Below are 23,269 nucleotides of genomic sequence, written 5' to 3'. Positions count from 1 at the left end.
CTAAATGACTGTGTGTAATGTGAAAGGAGTTGCTTATAGTGACAAACACACAGACACCTATCACTGACTCCACAGACCACTCAACGTGCAAACTATGAGTCATCTGTATTGTACCAGTGTTTCCACTGTATGGTACAGCTCTGCACGACTTAACCCAGGCTGTTGCCTGGCAATGGAATTCCATTGTAAAGGTCTGTTAAAAAATGGCGGTTTGTGCAGCAAGTCCAATGTCGTGCTAGTGATGGTTCTCTCTGACCAATCAGTGGTCTCCAGTGTTTTAACTTCTAGTATCACTCTTGGAATCTCGACCAAAGTGGTACCAAGAATGGAGTTCAATGTTAATATAACCATTAAATAAACATGTAGTAAACTGAACTGGACTGCTTGGTGGAAACGTGATTATAATGACGTCCAACAATGAAGCCAGCTAAAGGATCCAAACTTTAAACAACAAGGATCAAATGTTGAAGGACACATTGACAACCCCCCCCCCCCCCCCCCCCCCCCCGGAAGTAACTGAAGATGAAATATTACAACAAAAAATACATTTAGTGAGAAATCTTTGTTGATGCCACTGGGCATTACTGTGCAGATATAACAAAATCAAAATCACTCTCTCTACAACTTGTTTTTGTCTCTAAGGCAGAGCCTGAAAAACCTCATAATCCAAAGAATCCATATCACTATAATAAGCATAGAAATATCAGGCTTCTGGAGATTTCTAATCATAAAGCTAGAAACACAACTCCAAATGAATGCTAATGTTGATCTGTTGGCTGGAGGCCTTAATGGGCAACTGTTATTAAAACATCACAGCAACCAGACACATTAAAATACAATAAGAGGTACATGAACACATAAAGATGACACCAAAAAAATAAAATAAAAATAAAAAATAAGCATGAATGAGCAGGAAGACTAGTGGATGGACAAGTAGGGGTGATGACTGATATACCGGTTGTAAATGAGGTTCAGGATGAAGGCAGAAGTTTCTGAAGATCAATAACTTCTCGCTTTGCTTACATGTTTGTCATAACAGCTGTAAACAGTGATAAAATGTCAGACTTTGTATTGTTAGTGGGTTCTGCTGCTCCTGAGTGACCAAAAAATTAATGAATGCAGCGTTAAAGGTTGAATATGTAGAATTTTTATTAAAAGCTATATATATTTTTTTTAAATACACCTACAGGACGTTTTGAGGGGTACAGCATGAAGTATTTATTTTCCATAAAAAATATATTTAGTCTGACTCTGAATTGATTATTTTATTTTTTTTAACGGCTTAAACAATGCCATTCTGTCCCGTTCTGTTTCCATGGTAGCAGCCAATAGCGTTGAGAGTTGCTGGTTGCCAGGGTTGTCTGTTGTTGGGTGCAGCTACTGTAGGCTGGCACTGGGTGAAATGGAGTTTGCCAATCCTGCAGCTGCTTTGGAGCCTCAGTGAGGGGGGAGTTATTTGTCCCAGGAGCTGAGTGAGCGGACACGGGCAAAAACCAGAGTCACTATAGGCCGAGCATTCACTCCATGGACTGAGAGAAAGGAGAGAAACGCCATTCAAACGCACGCCCACATGGCTACGTTTCTCCTTGATCGCTAACATCACTTTCATCTTCACTTAGCTGGAGCGGCTAATGCTAACGGCTAGCAGTAACTCTCAGTCAAACTCCTCTGCAATACCTGTTTTTATGGAGCTTAAACAGACCCCTTGACTGGTAGGCTACTGGGATGGATCTGTCTCCAGTCCAGGCAACCTGACTGGTAGAATTATTTTTTGTTGTTGCGACTAAGATCTTGATACATTAGATGGCGATGCTCTGCTCATTCTCCATATTCAACCTTTAATGTAACAGTGATTTCCTCCTCTACTGCAACCTGCAAATCTCATCAGCCAATACCTACAGGAGCTGCTCCACCTGTCTCTTCAACAGAGAAACTATAAAGCTTCAGAGATACTCAGCTGAACATGGGATCAGAGGAACGTGGATCACTGTCTAGTCCAGTCTATTCCACTACTGAACTGTGTCTGTCCTGCAATGCCCACAGTTTCCCTTTTTGAGGAAAAATTCAATGAGTCCAGTAACTTGTGCTAATTCTGCTCTTGTCTGTGTTTTCAGTCATCCAGTTTGGGATGGTGACTCTTTTCGTGGCTTCCTTCCCTCTGGCGCCGCTCTTCGCTCTGCTGAATAACATCATCGAGATTCGCCTGGATGCCAAGAAGTTTGTTATGGAGCTGCGCAGGCCGATTGCAGCTAAAGCCAAAGACATTGGTAGGTGTCCGCCTCGTCATCTGAAATAAATGTTTATTCCCTGAGATGTCATCAGCTGCATCGCCTCCATCAGGGTGAATAATCACCTCACTCTCTGTGGGCTCTCGGGACGACAAATTAAAATACTCATAAGACCAGTTTTAATGACACGGTCATGTGAATATTGTGTTGGGACATACTTGAAATGTTAATCTATCCTTTAACTGAAGGTGTGAACATAATGACTCCAAAGGCAGCGTTTCCTGAAGTCAGAGCATCCTGAAATGTACCAAACATACAGTAAATTTGAAATCACAATAAAAACTTTTACTTGTAAAGCACTTTTCCACAAAAAAAAATTTAGAAAGTGCTTCACGAAAAAACAATCATTAATCGAGCAATACAAAGTAGAAGTTTAAAGAAACAGGGCACATATAAAGCACTTGAAGGTCCCATATTTTCTTTTCTTTTCATTTATCTCTTTCAGGATCATACTTTGATGTTCAAAAATACATTCCTTTTATACTATCTGTCTGAATATACCAGTATTCATCCTAAAACACTCCATTTCAGAGCCTGTCTCTTTAAGACCACCTACTAAAAAAGCCCAGTCTGCTCTTATTGGTGAGGATCTGCTCTCAGCATCTCTGCACTGTCATTGCAGCCAGGAATATCTGTATACAGCATAGTTGTGACTGTACAGAAGTCCTGATGGCTCGTATAAAGACACAGTTTCTGAATATGGGCTGTGTGTATTTCTTTGTGGATTAATTTTGATACTTTCATAGTCTTTATTTAGCACCTCAATCTGCAGTACTGGTCAGTACTGGTCGGTATTGGTCAGTATTGTCAGTATTGGTCAGTACTGGTCAGCATTGGTCAGTACTGGTCAGTGTTGGTCAATTGGTCAGTACTGGTCAGTACTGGTCAGCATTGGTCAGTTTTAGTCAGTACTGGTCAGTGTTAGTCAGTGTTAGTCAGTGTTGGTCAGTGTTGGTCAGTTTTAGTCAGTACTGGTCAGTGTTAGTCAGTGTTAGTCAGTGTTGGTCAGTATTGGTCAGTATTGATCAGTGTTGGTCAGTACTGGTCAGTGTTGGTCAGTATTGGTCAGTGTTGGTCAGTATTGGTCAGTATTGGTCAGTTTTGGTCAGTGTTGGTCAGTATTGGTCAGTATTGGTCAGTGTTGGTCAGTACTGGTCAGTGTTGGTCAGTATTGGTCAGTGTTGGTCAGTACTGGTCAGTGTTGGTCAGTGTTGGTCAGTGTTGGTCAGTACTGGTCAGTGTTAGTCGGTGTTAGTCAGTGTTGGTCAGTGTTGGTCAGTTTTGGTCAGTATTGGTCAGTGTTGGTCAGTGTTGGTCAGTATTGGTCAGTGTTGGTCAGTATTGGTCAGTATTGGTCAGTCCTGGTCAGTGTTAGTCAGTGTTAGTCAGTGTTGGTCAGTGTTGGTCAGTTTTAGTCAGTACTGGTCAGTGTTAGTCAGTGTTAGTCAGTGTTGGTCAGTATTGGTCAGTATTGGTCAGTGTTGGTCAGTACTGGTCAGTGTTGGTCAGTATTGGTCAGTGTTGGTCAGTACTGGTCAGTGTTGGTCAGTATTGGTCAGTGTTGGTCAGTATTGGTCAGTGTTGGTCAGTATTGGTCAGTACTGGTCAGTGTTGGTCAGTGTTGGTCAGTGATGGTCAGTACTGGTCAGTGTTAGTCGGTGTTAGTCAGTGTTGGTCAGTGTTGGTCAGTTTTGGTCAGTATTGGTCAGTGTTGGTCAGTGTTGGTCAGTGTTGGTCAGTATTGGTCAGTGTTGGTCAGTGTTGGTCAGTGTTGGTCAGTATTGGTCAGTATTGGTCAGTGTTGGTCAGTGTTGGTCAGTACTGGTCAGTGTTGGTCAGTATTGGTCAGTATTGGTCAGTACTGGTCAGTGTTGGTCAGTGTTGGTCAGTATTGGTCAGTATTGGTCAGTGTTGGTCAGTGTTGGTCAGTATTGGTCAGTGTTGGTCAGTGTTGGTCAGTTTTGGTCAGTGTTGGTCAGTGTTGGTCAGTGTTGGTCAGTATTGGTCAATATTGCTCAGTTTTGGTCAGTATTGGTCAGTGTTGGTCAGTATTGGTCAGTATTGGTCAGTGTTGGTCAGTATTGGTCAGTGTTGGTCAGTGTTGGTCAGTGTTGGTCAGTATTGGTCAATATTGCTCAGTATTGGTCAGTTTTGGTCAGTATTGGTCAGTGTTGGTCAGTGTTGGTCAGTGTTGGTCAGTATTGGTCAGTGTTGGTCAGTATTGGTCAGTATTGGTCAGTGTTGGTCAGTGTTGGTCAGTGTTGGTCAGTATTGGTCAATATTGCTCAGTGTTGGTCAGTATTGGTCAGTTTTGGTCAGTATTGGTCAGTGTTGGTCAGTGTTGGTCAGTGTTGGTCAGTATTGGTCAGTGTTGGTCAGTATTGGTCAGTATTGGTCAGTACTGGTCAGTACTGGTCAGTGTTGACGTGTTGAAGCTGCTATTTGACAGTTGCTGTCTTTTGCAGGTATCTGGTACAATCTCCTGAGAGGCCTCAGCAAGGTAGCAGTCATCGTGAATGTAAGTCATATCTTTACTGTCACTGGACAACATGGCTGAAAAATGAGTCAGTCAGTCAGTTATGTAGTCATTGTTAAACGTGTTGTTTTGATGTCATGAAGACAGTAAGCAGATCTGTAGTTCTCTGTCCCTCCAGGCCTTTGTCATCTCCTTCACCTCTGACTTCATCCCACGGCTGGTCTACCAGTACATGTACAGCCCTGACGGCACCATGCACGGCTTTGTCAACCACACTCTGTCTTACTTCAACGTTAGTGACTTCCAGCAAGGCACAGACCCTCTCCAGCCAATGCACCTGGGCTACAAGGTGGAAATATGCAGGTAAGGTTTAACTTTATTGAGCCGGATGTGCTTTGTTCTCCTGACGTGTTGGGACAAATGAATACATTGAAAGCTGCTATCCTTGAAATACTAAACAAAATTCAGTCTGGGCTGAGATTGCCTTCACATGGCGGATCTTGAGACAAAAGGTTTTGTGTCTTTTTGTGGTCATTTTGAAACTCTTTGTAGTTGTTTTGCTTGTCTTTGTGGTTGGCTTCTCCCTTTTTATAGTCATTGTGAGACCCTTTGTAATTTGTTTGCATCTCTTCGTAGTCTTTCTGTGTCTTTGTGGTCAGTACTTGCAGGTGAAGGCCAGGGGAAAATCTGACACTGTGCCCGGTAGGTCCGTTCAGTAATCGTTCAGGTTAGGGTGGGTCATGCCTATGCCATCCTTGTAAGAAAAATATTGTGATACTGGCGTTACCAGCAGGTAACCTCTGTATGGGCACCAATGTCCCACAACAGCCAGACCCAGGCAGTGCACAGTGCATGGCAGTGGTAAATCGCCAGCAACCAACAATCCAGCCGGATATGAACAAAAACGGAGGGATAAACTGGGAGGGCCAACAGATTGAAAGGGGACACTCACATGCACCTGTGGAAACTCAGATTACAACAGAGAGAGAGAGAGATAGAGAGAGTGACTTAATTCGGCTCAGGATATCATTACTCCACTATCCGGCTGTTTGGTCATGAAGTAACGTCCTTTCAAAATATGATTTCTGGGTCCACGCTGGTCCGAGCCTCATAGTTCCACAACACCGCAGTGCTGTGTTCCCCGTTGTTTGAACAGATTTAAGTTTAAAAAAAAACATAATTGTCCTTTTACCTCTTTCTTACGGATGTAAAAAAGGTGTCTAACTGACGAAAGAGGTGGTCATAATTGTTCACATGTTCGGCCGTTGTGTCTGTTTTATTTCAACGGAGCTTTTGGACCCGGAAACCGTATTTTGAAAGGGTGTTTCGTCAGACTGAACAGCCAGATAGACCTTTTCAACGGAATTCCATTGCTAGGCAACAGCTTTGGTCCTCGGTAACTTCCTGTCAGCTGATTCCCTGCAACATGAAATAATAAGGACTGTTTTGGAATGTTTATGTTTACATCTTTGAGAAGGCCTCTATGTTCACATGTCAAATGTTTGTTTGCTGCTGTATTAATGTTCTGAATTATGAGTTCACTTCATTTAAAATGTGTGATTCCCACGACAAAACCTCCCAAACAATCACTTATCATCTGTCATAAAAAATGGACATCTGTAGTAGTAAAAGTAGTAGTAGTAGTGATAGTATAAAGCATCAAATGACTTTGTCTTTTGGAATATCTTCCTTAATAAATGTTTTGTCTTCTGTTTGCAGATATAAGGACTACAGAGAGCCTCCCTGGGCCAGCACACCATATGAACTCTCCAAGGAGTTCTGGGCCGTTCTGGCTGCCCGCCTTGCCTTCGTTGTTGTCTTTCAGGTTTGGAACAACACATAGTTATTAATAGGCTTTCAAATAGGCATGACACTTTTGCCATTCATATTTTATGTGGGCAAAGCAAACAAATGTGCAAACAACTCATTCATATTTGATGAATATATGGCCTCTGAGTGAGATATGAAATGATTCATTGAGTGAAAATGTAATGAAGAAATCTCTGAAGACTTCCATTTGATACAGAGAGGAGCGGGCTTTCTGCTTCTCCTCCAAACATGACAACAAGTGCTACTGTTACCGTCCAATAAAACATCCACTAGCTTATTTTGATCAGTCCTTTAAAAATGGTGCTGTACATTTTTTTTTACAGGGACTAGTGGAGGGGGAGTGAAATGTGAATGGGGGAGTGGGTATCTAATACAGAGAATATAATTAATTTCAGTGCTAGATTTTAGGGAGCAAGTGGATTTGGATGGTGTCAGAGCTCATCAGTGCATCTCTATCACACACACACACACACACACACACACACACACACACACACACACACACACACACACACACACACACACACACACACACACTTATTTCCTTTGAGGCTCTTCTAGTTTTGCCTTAAAGTGCATTGTTTAGCTTCAACAACACTTTTTTAATTCTGAGGCGTCCCAATCTGCTCTGTTCCCTCTGTCCTATGCAGAACGTGGTGATGCTTATGAGTGACTTTGTGGACTGGCTGATCCCGGACATCCCCAAGGACATCAGCCTCCAGATGCACAAGGAGAAGATCCTCATGGTGGAGCTCTTCATGAAGGAGGAGCAGGGCAAAAGGCTGGCAGCGCGGGATAATCACACCCAGGACAACTGCACCTCTCCATCGTCAGCCAATCAAAGCCCTCCACAGCCCCGCTCACGGCCCGTCTCGCACGCAAACTGCTGTTAAACAGCCCGCCTTTGGCTCTGGAAAACAAGCACAAACAGCAACAAGCAAACACAGCACCTGTATACAAACTGTACATAAGTTAATCAGCTGCTTAAAGCTAGCAGCTAAAGGTTAAGACACGATCCGATCAAATATATTTATAATCAGCAAAGCTTTTTGCTGCATTCATGTTTTTTTTTGGAATATTTGCAGGAATGACCTCACAGTTAAAACCGAAGTTTCGACGTATTCACATTAGAATTCTTTTCTCCTGTCTTTTGCACACTCTTGCCATGTTAAGATGATACCATAAACAAAACTCCAGCAAGTAGACAAAAGTCATAGGATTTATGATCACAAAACATAATTTATTGGATGTACTGTATTTGAAGGGAACAAGCCATTAGCTTCACTTGACTCCGGGAAAATTCCTTGTCAATGAGATCATCATTCAGCACATCTGAGAAAACTGTGCCAAACCCCAACTGCAACCTAATATCAATCATATTTTCAAGCAGTACGTCTATACCTGCCACCTCTCCCACGGGACTTGAATGCAGCTCCTGTATTGAAGACAGCCTCCGTCCAGAAGAAGAATTTCCTCCTGAGGTCAAACTGGTGAGATACAACACAAAAGGAGATCCTCCCTCCTGCCATCAACGTGTAAAGCTTAGATAGGCTTATTATATATTATTTTCTTTTTTGCACAACTATATACAAATGCAGGAATTTATTGATGTACTTTCCTTTTTTTAAAATATGCAACATGGTCAAGCACATGTGCTTTGGTTGTTGGACTAAACAGCAAGGTTTTGGAAGACCTTCTGTGTCAAGAGGCCTGTTGATTTGTACTATTCTCTTGTATGAGCACCATTTTGCTCATTTGTTACATTTTGAATATGAACAAACTGCCTACCAGTGCTCAGTGGCATTATTCCTGGAAGCACAAGTCACATTATTATGAATTATACCAATGAACTGGAATTGTTAAAGCTGCAAATGGCAAGATTTACAACATGAACACAAAGTGATGTCACGCTCCTTCTCCCCTCGCTAAGATGCTAGCCTATTTCTTGTGTGTCCTGATAACCCTTTAAACCAAACGCTGGTATTGGGCACAGAGTAAAATATTTGTCACACATCAAGTCGTAAAATGACAATATTGTTTCTGAAAGTTGTAATAACCTTTTTTCCACTTGGAGCTAGCAGAGCAAGCTGAAAACACAACACATATGACATATTGCTGCCATTGGTAAACAGTTATTACTTTAGTATCCTACTTAAAGGTTGAATATGTAGAATCTTTATTAAAAGCGATATTTAAAGAAAAGAAAAACAATACACCCAATGGGCGTTTTGAGGGGTACGGAATGAAAGTATTGCTTTTCCATGAAAAAATATATTTAGTCTTAATATTTAAAAAAATATTTGACCGGATTGAAAATGACTTTCTGTCCCGTTGTGTTTCCATTGTAGCAGCCAATAGCGTTGGGCGTTGCTGGTTGCCAGGGTTGTCTGTTGTTGGGTGCAGCTACTGTAGGCTCGCATTGGGTGAAATGGAGTTTGCCAATCATGCAGCTGCTTCGGAGCCTCAGTGAAGGGGTCGTTATTTGTCCCAGCAGCTGAGTGAGCGGAGACGGGCAAAAACCAGAGTCAATATAGGCCGAGCATTCACTCCATGGACTGAGAGAAAGGAGAGAAACGCCATTCAAACGCACGCCCACATGGCTACGTTTCTCCTTGATCGCTAACATCACTTTCATCTTTACTTAGCTGGAACGGCTAACGCTAGCAGCTGGCGTTAACTCCTCTAATACTTGTTTTTATGGTGTGATTTTCTGGAGGGGATGGGTTCAAACAGGCTCAAACAGACTGGTCCCCTGTAGCTACTGGGCAGGGTCTGTTTCCAGACCTGGCAACCCGACTGCTGGAATTATATTTTGTTGTTGGGACAACGATCTTGTGACACTAGATGGCGGTGTTCTGCCCGTTCTTCATATTGAACCTTTAAGTTACTTGAGTATGTCAGTTTTCTGCTACTTTATCTTCCTAGTGCACTACATGTGAGATAAATACTGTATTTCTTTACGTCACCGCACTACATTTGTCTGGTAGCTTTAGTCATCTCCCTCCTGTCCAGTGAAAACCAAGTATCTCCAGATGTGTTGATGGTGAATGTTTGAGTGTTTGAAATTAAGCTAAATAAACTATTTAATGCATCGTCACAAATCTTTTTTAAGAGATACGTGGTTTTCACAGGACAGCGACGCTACAAACACATGATGATCTTATGGCATAATATGCATTGATGTAGATTAAACTACCCAACAGGATATAAAAGAGTTAAAATGAGCACAACCTTATACATCTACAGTCGGAAAAGGCAACATTAATGCAGCAGGAAGATTCATCTTTCATCAAGTAACATTTTACTGCAGAATGAGAACACTAACTTAACCTAACCAAATTGTTTTATTGCCAAATGTTTTAACATTAACCACATATTTTAAAAAAGGCCGTTCAACAACATACTACAGTCGAAAATACATTTTCGCAGTGCGTTGTGTTCAAGTGCGTTTGTTGTCGTAGTAAAATTAAACATGGCAGACCCACAGGACAAAATGATTCCAATGGCAACAGTATGGTATTATTATCATTTTAAACTGCCTAATTCATCTGCTACAGCAAGAAGAGGGTTTACCATAACACAAACCGTAAAAAATATGCTGTATTTTTTTTATAGATCATGAATAGTAGAATTTTTTTAAAGGACAAAAGAGCTAATATTTTCGTTTTAGCTACATAAGCTTGGTCTAAAATAATGTGAAGTATATAATCTTTCCTTCAAGCTCAAAAACAGTGTTTTTTTTGTTTTTTTTAATAATTAGCTGCTATAATGAACCGGTCTCCAAATGTATGCTAGTGTTGCTCTGTGTCTTCTGGGTGTTTAAATACAACTATGTTCCACAAATTAACTACAAATGCGATGATATGTTGCTGTTGTGTTTTCAGCTTGTGTCTGCTGCCCCCCAGTGGCCACAAAATCACTTAATGCTATTTCATCTTTTGCCTCACTTGTTCACTTGGTGTCTTGGTGTGATCAACTACAAACCGGGGCAGAATGCAGTTTACTGATGCCACCTTACAGAGTTTATTCAGACTAAATTCCTGTTGCCCGTCAACCACTGATGGGAAATGTTGGCAACTGCAGCTTCCAAGGGCCAAGATGTAAGATGTAAATGTTATTTGATTCAGTGATTACATTGTTTGTTTGAGATACTCGGCTCTATTTATTAGAGAGTTTTGTGCTGATAGATTTAAGGTTGTGCACTGAAAAGGAAATTGAATGTACTCATGTTTAAAGTCACATGCAGTTGTACAAGTATGTGCTTAGAGACAGTGTGCCATCGTGCTCATATAACATCAGAAAACTGCATCATTCAAGAAATGGGTTTGATGAATCTTACAACGGTGATAGCAAGGTGAACTCCTTATTGAAGGGGACTCTGCATTTAGAAAGCAGTGCCGGTGTATTGCTCGAGGGCACTGCCGTGACATTTGTTGAGCGAGGCGACAGATTTACTGACTCTTAGCCTGCCTTATATCCTCCAAGCTGCTCCAGGGATTCCCTCAACTGTCACTGGCTCATTTGAGATTTCCATTCAACAGTTTTCATACAAAGGGATACAGCGTATCAGTCAAACCAGGAAAGGCAACACTCCTTTTATATCATTATCTTGCCTTATATGAACCTTATAAATTCATTTGGCATTTTCCTAAAACTGCGATTCTTTCACTATTAAAGCACAAAGACTGAATAATATTTTGTTTTGTATTTATCAAACTGCAAAAACAAAAACATACGTGGGAGTGACTGGATACCACCTTGAAGAAGGTAAAAGTACTGTGGACTGAAAAGGGTGGTCACAAGTACAGTCTACACTCATTGACGTGCCAAATCCTGCCCCCTGCTGTAAATATGGTGAACTACCCCAGATTTAAGCCCTCAACCCAGACTGATAGAATGTATTATTAAATGTTTTCAATTTCAGTGGTGTATAATCACAATTTAGGTCAAAATGTTCTGTTTCTGTTTTCTTTGTTTCATGACAATGCATTTCCAAGTGCATTTAATGTGTTGAAAGGGTTTTACCAGCCCACAGATCTATCAACTAGACACTTTCACAGTGACAGTGATATACTGTATCTTAGGGTCTTCATTTTAATCCATTATTTAATGTTATAGGGACAATTTATATTGACCTATGCCAGGGAGATTATCTTACAATTAGGGCTCGGCGATATAGCCAAAATATTCAGTCATTTCATATCTCAGTAATGATATAAATCACAATATAGCATGTTTTCTACAGGGCTGAGTTTAAAGCTATAGAAACATTTGGGTTTCAAGTACACTCTATTACTGTGCCGAGAGAACCCTTTCCTGCACTGTTTTGTGTTCTGTGTAATGGAGCTGTATGAACTGTAAAATAAAAAAAAACAGTAGAAACGACTGGCAGCAAAGTTTCCAGATGGTTCTGTGAAATTACAGTAAATAGCCATATTAAATTACAGTATGTATGCATTTATTAATAATATTATACTGTAAAAACATTAGCTGTAAAAAAAAAACAGTAAACGACTGACAGCAAAGTTTCCAGACGATACCGTGAAATTACAGTAAATAGCCATATTAAATTACAGTTTATTTAATGTAATTTAACTGAATCTGACTTTAAAATATGCTCTGTTTTTTTTTATTTACAGTTTATTACGTTTAATTCGGTCAAAAGGTTAGTTACTGTAATTTCATGGTGTCCGTATGGAAACTTGACAGTCGTTTACCGTTTTTTTACAGATTTTTTTACAGTGTTGAAGAAACTTGTGACTCAAAGGTTTCCAGTTGAAGTGCAGTTTGTTAATCCTATTGATGCGAGGGGTGATGTCACATGTGCTTGTTATTATCAATTTAGACAATGTAATTGTCTATCATGATAAATTATTTAATCTCAATTCCATTCCACTGAAAGGCGATAAATGATCATGTTGAATTATCACCCAGCCATACTGCCAATACACACTGCAAAGACATTACTTACTTCTGGGATATGACTCGCTCTTTTGAGCAAAGACTGCACATTTTATTTTTACCAAAACTAATTACTGTTGTATGTAAGTAGGGTTAGTGTTGATATGCAGTGATAGATTAGGCCCTACGTGCTGCCACAGGGCTGTGGAGCCTGTGTTAGCTTTTAATATTGTTTTCCTCTGAATCTCTTGTAACCTGATGTCACATGTGAAGGCTGTCCCCCGATGTCCCGCGTGAGATGTCCTCCTGCCTTCTGTTGCAAAGTTGTATTTACAGCATCAATACTGCAAGTTGTGACATTCTAATATCTATAATAATGTATGTCGAAGCACATTTCACAAGTACGTGAGTGTATCTGCATGTATAACCGATTTGTCTGTCTCTGATATTTTGAGTCTTTTTTGTTTAAACTAACTGCAAATAAATGAGAGAAGAACTGCGTGGAGAGTACATGATTATTGAAAGTTCCTGCATTTCACTTTATTTCCATTCTTAAATGCAAATTTGTACCACCAAAGTGCAATATCAACTAAGGTGGGTTTTGTATTGTTAGCTTATTTTCTGACAATGTCACGCAGTGATTTGTGTGTTTTCCATGTATTTATTTTGTGTGTATTTCATGTATTTATGAGAGAAGAAATCAAAACACTAAGTCCTGTGTATTCCACGTATTTATTATGTGTGTGTATTTTATGTCTTAAAAACAGGACGTATAGAACCAACAGGACCAATAGAAGATCTGTATAAACGAACAGTTAAATCCTTGATAAGAAACCAGTAGATTTTCATCATTGCTCAATATTCAGAAAATATAACCTCCTGAGTTGGGACAATTTGATTTAATATATAAATACTTGTCTTATGTACAAGATTATACATTGTTCCACCTCTCCTCCGCTCAGACAGTTCGTCAACATAAGAACAGCTGCATATGGGTTCACAAGAGGTGCAACAAGAGGAGACTGTATTATTCCACTGAGGAAAAGTTATTTTAGTCAGTCTGCATTCTCTATTAGAGCTGCACTACAATGGAACTCCATCCCAGCAACTATTAGAGACCTGAATAGCTATAGTTTATTCAGAGCTCATTTGAAGAGATGGTTAATTGGTGCCCAGCTCTGTCAGCACCAACACTTGATTACACCTTCCTGTCCTTGGTCCGTCTGTGCTGACCCTGTAGCCATCTTCTCTTTTTACTGCGTGCTGTCTTATTGTGGTCTTGTTGTTATTGTGTTGCATGCATTCTGTATTTGTGCTTCAGCTTTGCATGCTGTGGTGTGATGTGTCTTGCGTCTTGAATGGTGTTTTTTAAATTGATGTTATACATGCTATTTTGTCATGTTTGTTAACTGCTGTGCATGTTCTGTAGATTGCCCTGGCCTGTCTAGGGACTACAGATGAAAAATAGCCTCTTGGCGTATTCTGGCGCATTTACAGTAATGTTATTAATGTGCACTGTCCCTGTTTTCCAATAAACTAAACTTTAGGGGGCCTCCAGGAGACATGTGCCCAGGGGCCTCACAGGACCATGATGCGGCCCTGCCTTCATGCTAGGGTACGTCCACATGGCCTTGACTCAAGAAATACCTGCGTCCACACGAAACCAGTGAGACCAGCTAAAAATGCTGTAGTGCACATGCCAGGCCTGGATGTGGAGCTGTAACTGCCACAGAAATACACCAACAACGGAGAAGAAGAGACGGGGAGACGCTGTTGAGAATACAAACACCGGAGAGTTTCTCTCCAAATCTGGAGACTTCACAAATCCTCCTCCATCCTAGAGAGAAATCTGTCTACTGTTTCTGGTGTTGGACTCAGATGAACCAATCACTCTGAAGTTAGTGTCCTCGAGCAGAGGGTGCTGCTGGGAGCCCCCGTCCCAAAGCACTCACAGAGGGGTGCTTTCTCACTAGACTTAGACTAGACGAGACTGTTCAGATCTTCTTAGCAACTTTTTTTAGGCCCTTTCGTGTCTTTCTTTGATAGATGCGTGAGGTGCCAGATGTTCCTTTGTGTCTTAAGAAATTCACAATTCTTCATAACATACCATCAGTGAAGATGATGCAGCAACCATACCTAACATTGCTGCAACGTTTTGGCGTGCTGCATGAAATAAATTCCTTTTTGGCCAGGGAAAAGACCATGTGAAAGCATAGTTCCTTTGAAGTTTTGTGCAAATGTGATAATACATATTCCAGATCCTGCCAACAAACTGAATTTGTATTTTACTGGGTGATTCCAGTGGAGCTTTCTGTTTTCGTAGCTTTCTTTATTTTGTTAACGTCTTACAATTGACATCAAAGGTCCTGATGTACACTGTAGTGCACCTGTTATCACATTTTAATAAAGTTTAAAAAAATATCTTTGAAATGTGTTCTTTACTACCCCAACACTTAATTTATCAAAAAACAATAATACTAGAAACTTTTTTCCCCCTGGGTCTCAGGAGGATATAATAATATGTAGAAGAGTAGGCTATAGAGACCATTCAAATGCATTGTATTGTTGCAGTAAAAGCTGTGCAGTGATGCCAATTCTAACCCCTAAGTGGCTGAAAAAACAGCCGGCCGCTTCTGCAGTGACTACAGTGTCCATGTGTGTCACTTTCCCACAGCATGAAGCAGACACAACAGCACACTCGACACCCGTAGGTCAGTGAACGCGTCACAGTGAGACTGGAGAGCGATACTTGGGTTCCCCGTTGCTCTGGGACCCTTTTTACTGGGGTCGCCCCTCACACAGCCTGAGCCCGCCTCTGCCGCCGCCGGGAGGTTTTCAGATTCACCGGGGAACGTGACCGAGAGCCGCCGCCGCGAACTAAACGGACACAAAGTAACAAGCGGAAGTGAAAGTAAAGTTGAGTGTTTCCTTGTTCCGTCAGAGGTTCGGCCGGCGCTTAAGCCATGAGCTCCCTACAGTTCAACAGCGTTTTACTGGAAATCTCCAACCAGCTGTCCGCTCAGCAGCTGGAGGACATCAAGTTTCTGTGTAAAGACATGGTGGGGAAGAGGGAGATGGAAAGGATCACCTCCGGGATCGGACTCTTCCAGGTGCTGACGGAGAGAGGCGCACTGGGGGCGGACAACACGGAGCGTCTGTCCCAGCTGCTCGACGGCATTAAACGACACGACCTCTCCGACAAATTAAACCGTTTTCAGAGTCAGGCTGGATTTACCGACAACCAGCCGGACAAGGAGGAGAGAGGTAGGCTACAGTCCGGGGCACACAGGGGCGGGGCTCGGGTCACAGCACCAAGGAGCACGACTCCAACTCTACTCCTTAAGAAACTCCACAGTGTTGAGTACATTTGCATGTCACAGCCCACCAGCTCTTTTTTCAGATTAGCTATAGATATATATTTTTTTTATTATTTGTTATAATATAAACTGATGCACTAGAGGAAGGTGTTTCTGAACTTGCCCCGGCATGTACACGTAGGGACTGCCCAATCAGTAAGCACCTGGCGCTAGGGTTGCCAACTCCCTAATTTGGTGTGCTTCATCTTTTCTGGCGTAGTGAATCTTTTAGTCCTTTTTGTATGTCAAGCGATTTTTTTTTACTCAAACCTGAATTGAATTAGATGCATATTAGAGTGATATTAACACATAGCAAATAAATAAGTATCAGCATTTTTTATACAAAATAACAAAAATTAACAAAATAACTTAAAACTGTATACATACATATAAAACAACACAAAGCAGAACATAGTACACGATTAATCTCATCTCATCTTCAGCCTCTTATCCGGGGTCGGGTCGCAGGGGCAGCAGCTTTAGCAGGGGACCCCAAACTTCCCTTTCCCGGGCCACATTAACCAGCTCTAACTGGGGGATCCCGAGGCGTTTCCAGGCCAGTGTGGAGATCTAATCTCTCCACCTAGTCCTGGGCCTTAAAACTACATGGTTATGATTAGACAACAAAACTACTTGGTTATGGTTAGACAACAAAACTACTTGGTTAGGTTTAGGCAACAAAACTAATTGGTTAGGTTTAGGCAACAAAACTACTTGGTTAGGTTTAGACAAAACTATTTGGTTAGGTTTAGACAACAAAACTACATGGTTAGGTTTAGACAACAAAACTACATGGTTAGGTTTAGGCAACAAAACTATTTGGTTAGGTTTAGGCAACAAAACTACTAGGTTAGGTTTAGACAAAACTACATGGTTAGTTTTAGACAAAACTATTTGGTTAGGTTTAGACGACAAAACGACTTGTTTAGGCAATAAAACCAATAGGTTATTGTTAGACAACAAAACTACTTGGTTAGGTTTAGACGACAAAACTACATGGTTAGGTTTAGACGACAAAACTACATGGTTAGGTTTAGACGACAAAACTACATCGTTAGGTTTAGACATCAAAACTACATGGTTAGGTTTAGACAAAACTACATCGTTAGGTTTAGACATTAAAACTACATGGTTAGGTTTAGACAAAACTTCATGGTTAGGTTTAGATGACAAAACTACATGGTTAGGTTTAGACAACAAAACTACATGGTTAGGTTTAGACAACAAAACAACATGATTAGGTTTAGACAAAACTACATGGTTAGGTTTAGACGACAAAACTACTTGGTTAGGTTTAGACGACAAAACTACTTGGTTAAGTTTAGACAAAACTTCATGGTTAGGTTTAGACAACAAAACTTCTCGGTTAGGTTTAGACAAAACTACATGGTTAGGTTTAGACGACAAAACTACATGGTTAGGTTTAGACGACAAAACTACATGTTTAGGTTTAGACAACAAAACTACATGTTTAGGTTTAGACAACAAAACTACATGGTTAGGTTTAAACGACAAAACTACTTGGTTAGGTTTAGACAACAAAACTACATGTTTAAGTTTAGACAACAAAACTACATGGTTAGGTTTAGACGACAAAACTACATGGTTAGGTTTAGGCAACAAAACTACATGGTTAGGTTTAGGCAACAAAACTACATGGTTAGGTTTAGGCAACAAAACTATTTGGTTAGGTTTAGGCAACAAAACTACTTGGTTAGGTTTAGAAAACAAAACTACTTGGTTAGGTTTAGAAAACAAAACTATTTGGTAAGGTTTAGACAACAAAGTCTGAAACCTGGTGACATGACTTACATGTATATTTTAACTAACATATTGTGAATTTTAGATGAGAAAAATGTACTTTATATCTAAATTGGAAGTAGAGTCACACTAGAAGCCAAATAATAAGATTTCCTAATTATTCCAATCATTATATTTCATGAGGAAGTTTAGTGTGAGAGACTGGGTACAGGCTGAAATCCTATTTTTTTTCAATGTTCTAGGTTGTTTTTATTGAAACGTTTTACATCATGTATCTTTAAATTGCAATTAGGACATTGCAGGACAAAATGCAGGACACTTTTCTTGAAAATATATTGTATTATAAAGATGCTTATCATGCATATTTATTCATGTCCTGGGATGGAAAAGTTGTTGTTGTTGCTTGGAAACACACCAAGCAACAACAACAGTTCGGTACCATGTGAGTTTGCTAGGCTATGCAAATCTAGTGCGTAAAAGTAATTATCGGTCCCATATTTCTGGGACCAGACAAAATGTTAAGTTCGGCTCATATTCCACGTGGTTTAGTAACAGAGGTGTTTGTAGTTTATACACACAACAGTAAATCTTTCCTGGATTAAGTCCCATGGATTATGCATGACCAGCATAGCAACTGCACACAGAGGTTCTTCTGATCTGCAGTTCAGCCTTAATGTGTTCAGTAAGCCAGCAGCCACTAGAGACTGACAATTTTCCGGGAGTCCTGTGGGTCAAGTGAGTAATGTGGAGATTTTTTGAGCATACTAGGAGGTAGGGCTGTGCGATATGATGATACATACCGTGTGACGATAGAAAGGCGTCTATCATTTCATATTTTGGTCTATCGTTTATCTTGTGGTGACATAAATCGTGCACTTAACAGGCTGAGGGGTGTGTGAATCTGAAAGGAGGTGCTCCGTAAATTATGATGCACGGCCATAGACTGTTTCTCTCATTATTAAACTGCCAGAAAACAACTTTAACACACACACAGACCAGTCTACACACACCAAACGCACAACACATGCGCTCTGTGTGTGACTCGGACACAGGCTGCAGTGTTTCAGTGGAATTAATAATTGATCGGCCAATTACGGCTGTGCTATTTTCCGTCAGTGTGACACAGCACTGTGAAAGTGAAACTACAGTTCTAAATATACCGTCAGCTATTGATTCAAGATTCGGTGGGAAAGGATCAGAGTGACAATAAGCTAACATAATCAAATCAAAATAAAGCTAACATAAAATAAATCAAACAATAACTCAGTGTGACAGAGTGCAACAGAGTGCAACAGACATTGTTGTTAAGCGTAGGTTTATACAATATACAATCATACGCAGCGTGCAGTTTAGCAGCAGATTGAAATAAAATAAGTACAATCTGAATAAGTGATAAGGAGCGATAATTGAAACAGTGTTAAAAATGTTGCAGCATTTCTGACAGAACTAAGTTAAAGTCAAGTGCAGTGAAGTGTAGCAGCCTTTCTTACTGAAGTAAGTTAGTTACACTAAAGTGCAGTGAAGTGTAGCAGCCTGTCTTACTGAAATAAGTTAGTTACAGTAAAGTGTAGTAAGTGACAGTACAACTTAATAAAGTGATGTAGTGATGATATAAAGTGACAAAGTGACATTTTCTCAGGATACAGTGTCTCAACTGTTCCTTACCTGACCGGGGGGAGATGAATTATACAGATTGATGGCCACCAGAAGAAAAGACTTCCTCCGGCGTTCATTGTTACACCGGGGGAGAATGAGTCTATGACTGAAGGTGCTTCTGCTGGAGGTCAGCAGCTGGTGGACAGGGTGAGAGTTGTTGTCCAAGATGCTTTGCAGTTTAGACAGCATCCGCTTCTCAGACACCGCCACCAAAGAGTCCAGTTTGACCCCCAGGACGGAGCCAGCCTTCCTGATGATCTTACTGATCCTCTTGGCGTCTGCTGCCCTCAGTCTGCTGCCCCAGCACACAACAGCAAAGAAGATGGCACTGGCTACCACCGACTGATAGAACATCCTCAGCATGGTGTTACATACGTTGAATGACCGGAGCCTCCTCAGGAAATAGAGACGACTCTGGCCCTTCTTGTAGACAGCCTCAGTGTTCTTGGACCAGTCCAGTTTGTTATCCAGGTATACTCCAAGGTATTTGTAATCCTGGACAACATTCACAGTCACGCCGTTGATGGAGATGGTAGTGGGGGCAGATTTACTCCTGCAGAAATCCACCACTAGTTCCTTAGTCTTGGTGGGGTTTAGAATCAGGTGATTAGCTGCACACCAGTTGACGAAGGAGTCCACAACGCCCCTGTACTCCTCCTCCTTCCCCTCACTGACACAGCCAACTATTGCAGAATCGTCAGCAAACTTCTGCAGGTGGCAGGACTCAGAGAGGAGCTGAAAGTCTGAGGTGTACAGGGTGAACAGAAAGGGGGAAAGAACAGTTCCCTGTGGAGCTCCAGTGCTGCTGACCACAGTGTCAGACACTCCGTCCTGCATTATTGCCAAAGAAAGATACAAATAACACACATTTGTTTTATAATAAAAAAAAGTGAGATGCCCGTATCAGATATCAGAAATCACATCACTCAGTTAGCAACTGGCATGACCGCGCAGCACTGCAGCCGCCCCAATCCTGTGTCAGGCGATATATGTCGTCATCGCGATATGAAATTACCTATATGGTGATATGACATTTTGGTCATATCGCCCAGCCCTACTAGGAGGTATAGTAGGGCCATACTGCCTCACATCTTTGGTAGTGCGCAACTGATAACGCCTGCTCATTGGCTGATGACAGTCAAATCAGATGGCTTGGAACAATTGAGTAACACCCTATGATTGTGTCACCAGTCTGACAGTTTTGGGCTAAAGTTCTATCAAAATTTTAGTTTAAAGACAAATATAAATGACAGTGTAATTTAATGTATGGGGAAAAGTCTAACTTCTTACCTTTCTACCCAAATATCGTTTTAACCATTTACTCCAACTTTGTCTTTGCAATAGTTCGGGGGAAAAAGACGCTAATACCAGGGACTTAGCCATGCGCTACTCTCAGCCATACTTGCGCGGCATCATGTTGATTTTCCAAATTACCATCAGTGCTGTCAAAACATCGGGTTATGTCCTTCAAAATATCCAAATGATACAGTAGAAGCTTCCTAATTTCCTTTTTTGAGTGAATACCACCACCTGAGCCGCTCAGGCGGAGCTTGCCCAAACATTCTTACTGCCTCCTCATCAAAGTCACTTTTATATACAAAAAAGACATGTGATAAGATGTTTATACTTGAATTATGAATTCTACATGCACTTTGGTTTATGACCAATAACGATGAACGGTGTCCGAGTAGGGACATGGAGATGCCAACTTCTAACGCCACATATCCAGAGGGGAAGTTGGGAGGGCTGTGGTCTCAGTTGTCACATTAGCTGCCGAACTGACCATTAACCCAACCTATTAAACCATAGTTGGGTTTTATGATTTGCATAAAGATGCTTTGTTCTCAAGTTGTTTCCCAAAACGAGGACACATTTTCTTCTCTAAAGCCTCAATGTCTCCTCCTTCCTCAGATAAACTGGACATTGCCACAGAGGTGATAGCCGATAACCTAGGAAGGTCCTGGCGTAAGTTTGGCCGCAAACTGGGGTTGAATGACGTTAATCTGGACTCCATCTCCAGGAGGCAACCCACAGAACTGGAAGAAACTGTGAGGGAGCTGCTGAAGGATTGGAGGAAGAGTCGAGGAGCCGGGGCCCGAACAAAGGAGCTGATAGAAGCCCTGAGAGCCTGCCAGTTCAACCTGACTGCTGATAAAGTGGAGGACAGACTCAAATCCCACCAAACCACAGATGAGACCGAGATGAGCATCGGGAATTAAAACGAGTGCTGTGATTATCCTTCAAGAAAAGAAATAAACTATCAAGAAAGTTATACACAGATCAAATTGAGCCAAAGAAAAGTATGTTTTGATCAATAAATCAACTTCCTGAATGTCATAAAACATGCTAATATTGTTTCATGTTTTTATCTGAAAATGTAAACAAAGAAATGAACTCGGTGCCACATTAAATTCATTAAATAATGATAATACAACTGAAATGGTGAACTTTACGAGTTGGTGATTATAATGGGTTACAGAATGATCATCAGCAACAGACTCATGCAGATGAGCGTATTTGTGTCCTCTCCACAGCTCTTACACACATACAAACATGGCTAAACAGATCTTGCCTTATACTGAATACTAAAAAAACTGTTCGTATATATTTGAGTAAGCAACCCTCCTCTAAGCTTCTGCAGACTGGGGTACCCTTGGGTACAGAAGAGCTAGAAGTAGTGACAGATTTTAAATACTTAGGTGTCATTATAGACTCCAATCTTTCTTTTAAAAAACACATAAAAATGATATCTAAAAAAACTTAAGTTCAATCTCTATAATTTTAAGCAAATTAGAGGTTCTATGACAGATGCCGCTGCCGTGATGTTCCTACATGCAATGATATTTTCCCATTTAAGTTATTGTGTCACCAGCTGGTCTATGTCGGGCTCTGTCACCCTTAAGCCAGTGGAGCTCTTGTACAAAAAGGCACTTAAAACTCTAGATATAATAACCCTTAACATACCATCACTGTAACATCTTAGACAAATACAATCTATTGAGTTTTGATAATTTTTGTAAATTCTCATACAGTTGCCTTACTTATAAAGTTCTACATGGCCTGGCACCACCCCCCCTGCAAGAATTTATTAAATATCGTCAGACTCGGGTTACACGGGCAGTGGTCAATAGTAATGTTGAGATTCCCTTTAGGAAAACATCTTTTAGCCACAATTCACTATCTGTAAAAGGTAGTGCATTGTGGAACACAATTCCCCTATCTATAAGGGAATCTCCTTCCTTGACCACTTTTAAGTATCATCTTAAGGCGTGGCTCAGGGCTAACCAAATATGTGACCATAATTAACACAGATATATTTTCTTGTCTCTTTTATTTATCTTTTTTTTTCATTTTCTTTTTATTTAATTTCTTCTCTTATATCTCTTCTTGTTGTTTAGTATACTTAGTCTTCTACTAACTCTGTCTATGTGTGTCTAAGTATGTCCTCTGTTTCTTAGTCTTTTAAACACCTAACCTGCCTACATTGGACTACAGATGGAAATTAGCCCCTGGGCTACAATCTGGCACATTTACATGTACTTTGTATATGTTCATTAATGTGCATTGTCCTGAAATAATAAAATAAATAATAAATAAAATAATAAATTTACAGACATGATGATAACTAAAATTGTAAAGCCCCCCCCCCCCCCCCCCCCCCCCCCAAAAAAAAAAAAATATTTAAACTTCCTCTCCTGAAGGAGGAGATGTCTGTGAACTCTGAGCTCCAACGTATACTGGGCAGTTTTAGTTGGAACATCACTAAATAAACCAATCACAGTCTAATATGTGAAACACTATTCAATGGGGGAAAAACTTCAACACAACACCGGCAAAGAAACCTGAAATCTCCAGCTCAGAGCGGACCGTCACTACAGAGAGAAATCAATGCCATCGGGGTCATCCCTATGTTCCCCTGGTCCTATGGTCCCCCTTGGGGAACGAAGGGTCCTATGTTCCAAGGTCGCATAAGCCTTCACTGATTTAACTCATTAAACATT

At 40.8% G+C, this 23,269-nt stretch overlaps 2 protein-coding genes across 2 annotated transcripts in view; both read left to right on the top strand.

The window, feature by feature from the left end:
* The window catches only part of ano1a (anoctamin 1, calcium activated chloride channel a), a 99,693-nt gene extending 86,772 nt beyond the window's left edge, over window positions 1-12,921 (top strand). Inside the window, exons 22-26 of the mRNA XM_083914235.1 lie at window positions 2,115-2,267; window positions 4,754-4,806; window positions 4,943-5,127; window positions 6,484-6,589; window positions 7,245-12,921. Coding sequence (XP_083770361.1) covers window positions 2,115-2,267; window positions 4,754-4,806; window positions 4,943-5,127; window positions 6,484-6,589; window positions 7,245-7,487 — 740 coding nt within the window. The 3' untranslated portion in view covers window positions 7,488-12,921. The remainder of the gene's footprint in view (window positions 1-2,114; window positions 2,268-4,753; window positions 4,807-4,942; window positions 5,128-6,483; window positions 6,590-7,244) is intronic.
* Window positions 12,922-15,230: 2,309 nt separating this feature from the next.
* Window positions 15,231-21,697, top strand: fadd (Fas (tnfrsf6)-associated via death domain). The gene is made up of 2 exons (XM_083936966.1): window positions 15,231-15,759; window positions 21,180-21,697. Exons 1-2 carry the CDS (start codon window positions 15,459-15,461, stop codon window positions 21,485-21,487), a joined length of 609 nt encoding a protein of 202 aa, XP_083793092.1. The 5' UTR covers window positions 15,231-15,458; the 3' UTR covers window positions 21,488-21,697.
* The last annotated feature ends 1,572 nt before the right edge of the window (window positions 21,698-23,269 follow it).

The sequence above is a fragment of the Echiichthys vipera genome (genome assembly GCF_963691815.1).
Source record: "Echiichthys vipera genome assembly, chromosome: 1".
NCBI classification, from domain to species: domain Eukaryota; kingdom Metazoa; phylum Chordata; class Actinopteri; order Perciformes; family Trachinidae; genus Echiichthys; species Echiichthys vipera.
Note: the sequence above shows the minus strand (reverse complement) of the source record. Positions and strands in the feature narration are given on the sequence as shown.

What these genes read in the sequence shown, in the direction of transcription:
- fadd (XM_083936966.1), top strand. Translation starts at nt 15,459, where the DNA reads ATGAGCTCCCTACAGTTCAACAGCGTTTTACTGGAAATCTCCAACCAG. An exon ending in GCCGGACAAGGAGGAGAGAG is followed by an intron (nt 15,760 to 21,179) that starts GTAGGCTACAGT and finishes CTCCTTCCTCAG; the next exon opens with ATAAACTGGACATTGCCACA.